The sequence below is a fragment of the Rana temporaria genome, chromosome 7, assembly GCF_905171775.1.
Source record: "Rana temporaria chromosome 7, aRanTem1.1, whole genome shotgun sequence".
In the NCBI taxonomy this organism is placed as follows: Eukaryota; Metazoa; Chordata; class Amphibia; order Anura; family Ranidae; genus Rana; species Rana temporaria.
In genome coordinates this window covers 23,040,954-23,049,926 of record NC_053495.1, presented here as the reverse complement: position 1 = coordinate 23,049,926, position 8,973 = coordinate 23,040,954, and the positions used below count along the sequence as shown (strand labels likewise).

General features: G+C 45.2%; 1 protein-coding gene across 1 annotated transcript; it reads right to left on the bottom strand.

The window, feature by feature from the left end:
* Window positions 1-1,771: 1,771 nt before the first annotated feature.
* PROK2 (prokineticin 2) lies at window positions 1,772-7,337 on the bottom strand. Its single transcript, XM_040359070.1, has 3 exons — window positions 7,083-7,337; window positions 4,385-4,510; window positions 1,772-2,096 (listed from the first exon to the last, which is right to left on the bottom strand). The coding sequence occupies exons 1-3, from the start codon at window positions 7,164-7,166 to the stop codon at window positions 2,001-2,003; spliced, it is 306 nt and encodes a 101-aa protein (XP_040215004.1). The 5' UTR covers window positions 7,167-7,337; the 3' UTR covers window positions 1,772-2,000.
* Window positions 7,338-8,973: the final 1,636 nt, after the last annotated feature.

The window sequence follows — 8,973 nt, the reverse complement described above, 5'->3', positions numbered from 1 at the left end:
CCCATCGCTGCTTCCTCTGAACATTGCCAGGACAGAACATTCCTAAACCTGTAGCTCTGCCATCTAATCTTCCAGCCCTGTGCCCCTCCTGCTCTGCCAATCTGCCATCTTCCATGTACTGAAAAGACTTCCCTGTACTGAAAGGAAAGACTAAGTACAGACCCAGCCACCAGCTAATTTCAGGGGAGAGACTAGAGTAGTAGCTGGTGGCTTGTTGATGATGGCGGGAAATCTGAAGGGCTTTCTTTTCCTGTCTACAGACATTTATGGGCAGAAGAAAAGAGCTTTTTTTTTATTACAAACTGCTTGTAACTGTCCGTTTGGGTTTTAGTAACCCAGGCTGTGACTGTCCCCATGTTTCCTGCTCTGCCTGTCTCCATCTCCCCATGGCCCCTGCTCTGTTCCCATCTTCCCTCCTCTGTCCACATCTCACCAATCATCATGTCTTCTGTTTTGTCCCCATCTCCTTTGCTCTGTCCCCCTGTATTCTTCTCTGACAGCCTTTAAGCCTTATTCTGTCCTCATCTTTCTATGTCCCCTTCTCAGTCCCCATTATGTCCTCATGTGTTCAGGAGGTCTGTCTCCATGATGTACAGGCTATATAATAAGATAGATTAAATGGCAGAATCTGTTAGAATAAAGGGGGTTGGTGGCTTCAGTGATGACTGTAAGGCCTCATACACACGATAGGTTAAACAGAGGACAACGGTCTGATGGACCGTTTTCATCAGTCAAAACCGATCGTGTGTGGGCCCCATAGGTTATTTAACCATCAGTTAAAAAAAGCCAACTTGCTTTAAATTTAACCAATGGAAAAAAAACGATCGTCAGTAGGCACGACCATCAGTTAAAAATCCGTGCATGCTCAGAATCAAGTCGACGCATGCTTGGAAGCTTTGAACTTATTTTTTTTCAGCACGTCGTTGTGTTTTACGTCACCGCGTTCTGACACGATCGTTTTTTTAACCGATGGTGTGTAGTTGCGACGGACCATCAGTCAGCTTCATCGGTTAACCGATGAAAACGGTCCATCGGTCCGTTCTCATCGGATGGACTGATCGGGTGTACGCGGCATAACACCTCCATAGGAATGCCCATAAATTGAGCTACATCCTGGGGAGGAACTACAGCCAACAAATAGAAAATAAATGTATTTTTTATCCAAACAACTGCATGTATCTAATCCCTTGGGGGATTCAACAAAGATTTTCACTGCTGGTGATAATTATTATTTAGATTGTGGAGACAGGAGGCTTCATGATTGAAGTAACTAGAAAAATAACTTCTTGTTAGCTAAAGCAATAAATCAGATTCATGTTGCTTGTAAACAATGAAAAAAATGATACTAAGCACAAAATATTGGGATTTTCAAGGCGCCTAACCTTAATAATAGCATAACACTATAGTTTAAAAATCCTCACAATTATTTTTTCCAAAAAAGTATTAAAATATTAAAAGAACGTAAAAGTAGACCACCAGCCAATTGCAATATGTAACACCTATACATCATAGTATAATTTTTTGCCTCCCAGCACCAACTCTCACAGTTCTAGGGCTTCATTAGTTTAGTATGGCATTACCATCTTGTGCGCAAACCATATAGTGAGAGTGGTTCAGTTCAACGCATTTCACAGTTAACCCTCTTCAGGAACCCAGAGTATTTTCTATGTACACATACCATGCATGTGGCTGGTGCCACAATCCACAGGCCAACATCTAAAAAAACAAAAACTCCCAATACTTTGTGTTTAGTATCTTTGTTCTCTTTGTGGTGCCATTTGGGTCGTTTGTTTTTCAAAATCAAGGATTATTTGTCAGTTAAATAAATGAAACAGAAATTCTGATTGGAAGATAAGGGCAACAAGAGCTAATAGTTGCAACTTTTTGGAATTTAGCTTCAAAAAAAGGTTTCAAGTATACAATCTGAGAGCATAAATTAATCAATTGCAACAGCATTTCTTGAAATCTTCAAATAAAAATAATCTTTGCCTCTTTTAGCTTCACATGCACTGGTATTTGCCATCGGGCAACGTCTTACAGGCTAGGTTTGATTGGCATGGACATGTGTTATGCAATCTTAGGCCAGCAAACGGAACCTAAAGAAAAAAATACATTAAATAGTTAAGGATAGGCAGAATACAGGTTTTTTTCCACAAAATCCTTTCCTGTCCACAATCTGTATAAAAGTGATCCCCAGCATGATGTTTTTGGCTGTGGATACAATTATAAACACCTCGGGGCAGATCCACAAAAGAATTACGCCGGCGTATCTCTTGATACGCCGCGTAATTTCAAATTTTGCGCGTCCTATCTTTGTTTTGTATCTACAAAACAAGATACGACTGCACCTCGGATCGATCCGACAGGCGTACGTCTTAGTACGCCGTCGGATCTTAGGTGCATTTTTTCGGCGGCCGCTAGGTGGCGTTTCCATCGAATTCTGCGTCGATTATGCAAATTAGCTTGTTACGGCGATCCACAAACGTACGTCCGGCCGGCGCATTTTTTTACGTCGTTTGCGTTCGGCTTTTTCCGGCGTGTAGTTACCCCTGCTATTATGAGGCATACTCAATGTTAAGTATGGCCGTCGTTCCCGCGTCGCCTTTTGAATTTTTTACGTTGTTTGCGTAAGTCGTTCGCGAATAGGGATTTGCATAGAATGACGTCACCGTCTTAAGCATTGGCTTGTTCCGGTTTAATTTCGAGCATGCGCACTGGGATACCCCCACGGACGGCGCATGCGCCGTTAAAAAAAAACGTTGTTTACGTCGGGTCACGACGTATTAACATAAAACACGCCCCCATCACATCCATTTGAATTCCGCGCCCTTACGCCACCAAAGATACACTACGCCGGACCGTTTTCATCGGACATTTCTGCTGGCGGATTTTGGTCTGATGGTTGTACACACCATCAAACCAAAATCCCCGCGGACAGAGAACGCGGTGATGTATACGACACCGACGTTCTCTGACGCGGAAGTTCAATGCTTCCACGCATGCGTCAAATCAATTCGACGTCATGCGCGGGTTCTCGGGCCAGCGGACATGTCCGATGAGTCATACTGACCATCGGACATGTCCGGCGGACATGGTTCTAGCGGACATGTTTCTTAGCATGCTAAGAAACAGTTGTCCGCTGGAAACCTGTCCGGTCGGCCGGAAAATTGTCCGGTCGGCCCTACACACGACCGAACATGTCCGCGGGAACTGGTCCGACGGACCAGTTTCAGCGGACATGTTCGGTCGTGTGTACGAGGCCTAATACATTCTGATAAACCCAATTAACATTCTACAATAAAGAGTTATTTATATTTGTGCCCAAGCATGTGAAAACGGAAAAAAAGGAAAATTCAATGTCAAATACCGCAATTCTCCTTTCCCGACGAGCTCCATGGCAGCACAGCTCCCACCCACATTAGTAATACTACATACAGGCCTTGAAAGTGTGGGGGGGGGGGGGTTGGGGGATGAAGGTGGCGCCCTGTACTCTGGTGTGCTGCCATGGAGCTTGTCAGGAAAGGAAAATTGTGGTGAGTTTTTGACATGCAATTTTCTGTTTTTGCGCAGGGAACAACAGGATAATAGACTTGGGCCCAGATCCACGAAGAAGTTACGTCGGCGTATCTATTGATACGCCGCGTAACTTCTAGGATGCTCCGGCGTATCTTTGTTTGGTTTCCACAAAACAAGATATGCCTGAAGCTGGGCTAGATCTGACTGACGTACGTCTTAGTTCGGATCTAAGGTGCATATTTACGCTGGCCGCTAGGTGGCGCTTCCAATGATTTCCGCGTTGAGTATGCAAATTAGCTAGATATGCCAATCCACAAACGTACGTCCGGCGCATTTTTTTACGTCATTTCCGTAAGGCTTTTTTCGGCGTAACGTTACCCTTGCTCTATGAGGCGTACGCAATGTTAAGTATGGACGTCGGGCCAGCGTCGAATTTTCCGTTGTTTACGTCGTCTGCGTAAAACGTTTGCGAATAGGGCTTTGCGTAAATTACGTTCACGTCGTCTAGGCATTGAGCGGGCGTAATTTAATTTGAAATTTCAACGTGATACTGAGCATGCGCGCGCATGCGCCGTACATAAAAAGCGTCATTTACGTGGGGTCAAGCTTATTTTACATAAAACACTCCCCCCTGTTCCTCATTTGATTTAGGTGCGCTTACGCCGGCAGATTTACGCTACGCCGCCGTAACTTTAGAGGCAAGTGCTTTGTGAATACAGCACTTGTCTCTCAAAGTTGCGGCGGCGTAGCGTTACTACGATACGCTACGCCCATGTAAAGATACGCCTATCTACGTGGATCTGGCCCTTGGAGTTTTCTATTCTCAAATATGCAGCATTAGTAACAGTTATTATCAGCAAGGACTTACTTTACGACTTGCTGGATGACAATTTTCACCCCGAGTGCCAAGAGGAGTACATATACGAAGGCCTTGCATCCAAATACTCACTGCACAACACGTCCCTCTTCCACACTGAACATCCCTTTCACAAGCCTGTCAATATTTTTTTTTACAAACTTAATTTCACATTCTTGAAATGCATAATGGGAGCAACAAAATTCTGTGGAATGCCATTAAGAAAAGTCCTTGCATTACCATAAAATTACGATTGTTAAAAAAAATCAAACACTTCCCGGGATGGCACAATAAATTGCATTGTACATGTTCAATCTGTGCTGACTGATGCTTCAAAATAGATGGCAAGCAAGTGTCGAGGCCTTTAACAGGAAAGCTAAATGTAACCGTCTGTCCGTGTTCACCCGATCCGAAGACGGAAGGAAAAATAGGGTTTTCCTCCGTCTGCAGAATCGGAGGAATGCGGAATCAGGTGAGATTGGGTGTCAGCGGATGTTCATCCGCTGACACCTGCGATCTCATAGGGACCAATGTATGCCCCTTTTTCATCCGTACACGGATGGATGAAAAAGCGGACATACGGTCCGCCCGTGTGAAAGGGTTTAGGGCTGGGGAAAAAATCCATTTGAATCTTGAATCGAGTTACGAGGGCAAATCGATTCAGCATTTTGACCAAATAATTTTTTTTAGATTTTATTTTCTCCATAGGACCGGCGCGCTGCGGACTAGGCCAAAGCCGCGGCCTCGCCAAAAAAATCCTGCCCGCAGCTCGCCTAAAAGGCCTAAAAACTTAGGACCGGCGTGGTGTCCATCAGGAAAAGAAAACTTGACTTGAATCGTGAATCAAGCTTTTTGGGGCCAAAATCGCCCAGCTATATTAGGGTGTGCACCGAAAGCTCAAAAACACAGTAGTGATCTCTCACTGTGTTCATTCAGGAAGGGGCCAGTAAATGATATTACCCCTTCTCCACTCATCCTGAAATATCATCTATGTGTGCCCACTGCAGTAGCCAATGGGAGAGGAGAGGGAGGGAGAGGGAAGCCAGCCATGCTGTGGGAGGGGGAATCTGCACTGCAGGGAGCGATTAGGGTGTTCCTAGGCACACCTGGCACACCCTGTGCGCACGCCTATGTGTGCACCCCTATCCTGTCCCTTCAGCTTTACATACAGTCCCTCCTCCCCACTGATAAAAGTGTGCATAAATGCCCTGTCTTGGGTTAAAGTGTGTGCACCTTAGTCGCATTACATTAAAGTGGTTTTAAAGGCAAAACATGTTTTAACCTAATGCATTCCCTTGTAAAAAATGTCCCAGTAGTAGTATCGTCCCTCCCACCCAAGTGCTTGCCTGAGACCTGCGCTGTGCCCATCTGCAGTAGCTCTTTTCTCTCTCACTGCACTCACAGGACACAGAGGCAGCAGGGGGAGTGATTGGTTTCTGCTGCTCTCAATCAACTATTGTGAGCAGAGAGCGGGGCCGAGCCACACTGCGTGTGTCTATGGATGCACACAGCCTGGCTTGGGAACATGCCCGCATTTGTGTACCCCAATTGCTATGGGGGCACATTCAGAAGTGGAGGAGTGGCCAGAGCTAGCAGGGGACCCCTGAAAAGGAGGTAGGGGCGGCTCTGTGCAATACCGTTGAACAGAGCAGGTAAGCATAACATGTTTATTATTTTAGCTTAAATAACACACACACAGCGTCCTATCCAGCCCTCCTCTGCTTCTCCTCCAGACCCTTACTTTCTGCTTTTAAGCAATGCATTCAGCTTCTTCCCAGCAGCAGCATAAGGAAAGGGGGGTGCACTGTAATGTAAGGGAGAGTGGGGGACTCAACTTCTGATGGTGGGGTGGCTCTTGACATCTAATATATGGGGAGGGGTTGCGCTGGACATCTATTGTATATACTCGAGTATAAGCCGAGGCACCGAATTTTACCACCAAAAAATGGGAATACGTATTGACTCAAGTATAAGCCTAGGGTGTCCATCTGCATGCCTCACTGTGCCTCACTTTGCCTCACTGTGTCCATGTGCATGCCTCACTGTGTTAATGCCTCACTATGTCTGTGCCTCACTGTGTCCATGCCTCACTGTGCCCGTGCCTCACTGTGTCCATGCCTCACTGTGTCCGTGCCTCACTGTGTCCGTGCCTCACTGTGCCCGTGCCTCACTGTGCCCGTAACTCACTGTGCCCGTGCCTCACTGTGTCCGTGCCTCACTGTGCCCATGCCTCACTGTGTCCATGACTAGACTGACGTTTAACATGGGGGTCTATGGAAGTGGTGCCTGGTTTGAAAGATCGGTGCTCCCCAGCAGTAGGTCCCCCAGACAACAAACTTGGAGGATTTGGGGGAGACGATTTGTGCTAGGATAGAAAGTTTGAGAAGAAAGAGGGTCTGTGCTAGGGGGATGATTGTTTTGGGGGTGAGGGGGATTTATGCTAGGAGGGGGAATTAGGGTGGTATTTGAGCTGGGGGTGAGAGAAAATATTTGTGCTAGGAGGGGGATTTGAAATGGGAGTTAGGAGACTATGTCAGGTAGGCTGGAGGGAGGCATGACTTCTGCCCTGGGCATTGGAGCCACCCACAAGAGTACAGAGGAAGTTAGAAAGCTAGCAAGTGACAGGCTGTGACAGAAAGCAAAGAGCAAACAAAGAAAGCCCTGCAGTATGATGCTATCTATCACATTGACTATTTAGTATATCACTCACCCCTGTGATGACAGCGGCGTCCCCGTGCTCCAGGAAAAGGAAAACGGAGACCAGGAGAAGCGACAGACAGGTCAGTGTCCTCATAATGATGAAGGAGTAGCCGGAGGTGAGATCCGCAGGGGAGGTCAAGGTTTGCTCAGGTGAGGAGCAGATGAAGAAACAGAAGATCACCGGGCGGGAACCAGGTAAAGTCTGCCGCTGGTTGCATCTCTCCGAACTTCGGAGCAGTTATAAAGCTCCGCTCATCCTCACCAACCTCCATGACTCACTTAGAGCCGCACAAAGGTGCGCAGCCACTGCCAATCACAGGAAGGCAAACAGGCAGACACGCCCCCAAGCGGTTTGCATGTGTTCCGCCCACTAGGTTTAGTCCTGGAAGTCCCAGTTCTTACCAGCAAGGATACTGGAAATGTAGTCACCCAGGCAGTGAAAGGAATGGATTTAGAAAGAACATAGCAGGGCACCGTAGACTGCTTGTCTGATTGTAGAAATACATAGCAGAATTCATTTCACTTTTCACAATTTTTTACCAATGTTCAGTCATAAGCAAGTTTCAAACCAGAGATGTACACTAGCATTGTGCTGGAAGCAAAACTTTCATAGTAATGTATATATCTTTGTTTACAGTACTGAATGTAAGCTGTCATGATGGTAATAATATAAAAAGTGCATATACATATTAAAGTACTGAATGCAAACATGTCATGGTAATAGTATAAAAAGCATACAGTATACATTACAGTACTGAATGCAAACCTGTCATGGTAATAATATAAAAAATGTCTGTGTGCGTATATACTGTATCTATGCATGTGTATATATCTATATATATATAATCATATCCAAAAATATTGGGACTCCTGCATTTCTGTCGGATAATGCACCACTTCGCCCAGAAAATTATTGCAATTGCAAATATTTAGGCATTCTCATGTTTATTTATTTTGTTTGTATTGGTATGAAACAAAAAAATGGAGAAACAAAGCAAAATCTGACACATTCCACGCAAAGTTCCAAATATTTTCTTTTTTTTTTTGGGCCATGACTATTATATATATGTATAGATCTATCTATCTATCTATCTATCTATCTATCTATCTATCTATCTATCTATCTATCTATCTATCTATCTATCTATCTATCTATCTATCTATCTATTACAACAGGGTGATTTTTAACTAAGCTGTATGTGTTATTTTTACTTACTTGTATCTCAAGATCATTTTCTAATAAAAATGCTCAGGAGAACAATTCAATACCTTCGGTTCACACTAGGGCGACACGACTTCCAGCGCGACTTTCAGAGGCGACTCCGACACGACTTGAACATGAACCACAGGGCGATCTGGGGCGATTTACAACACGACTTGAAGTCGTCTCCAGGACAGGAGACTCTCCAGTGGCCAATAAAACAACAATCAGCTCTGGGAGAGGGAGGGAGGGGGGCAGGAGAGGTTTGCCTGAGAAATGTATGTTATCTTCCTGGAAAGTCGCTTCAGTTAAGACAGTGATCCAACTTCTGAGGCGACTTCCATTGAAATCAATGGGTACAAATCGCCTACAAGTCGGATTGAAGTAGTACAGGAACCTTTTCTGAAGTCGGATCGCCTTGAGTCGTGTGTATTACAGTAACACCGCTCCCATTCACTTCCATTGTTTTTCTCTACAGCGCGACTTGGGACGACTTGAGGCGACATGAAGTCGGATCGCAAGTCGCCCCAGTGTGAACCGGCTCTCACTGTTCACAAAGTGTTATTATATTGTGGCCACGAGTGGCTCTGTTTTCCGTTCTCTTCAGTAGATTAATCTAATTCCAACAACAAAACCGTGGATTTTTTTCCGTCGCAATGTTGACTCAAACTTGTGTTGCATACACACGGTCACAGAAATG

Coding starts and splice junctions, on each gene's coding strand:
- PROK2 (XM_040359070.1), bottom strand. CDS start 7,166: ATGAGGACACTGACCTGTCTGTCGCTTCTCCTGGTCTCCGTTTTCCTT. Junction 4,511..7,082: donor ACGCCGCTGTCATCACAGGG/GTGAGTGATATA, acceptor AAATATTGACAG/GCTTGTGAAAGGGATGTTCA. Junction 2,097..4,384: donor GTCATCCAGCAAGTCGTAAA/GTAAGTCCTTGC, acceptor TTTTTTCTTTAG/GTTCCGTTTGCTGGCCTAAG.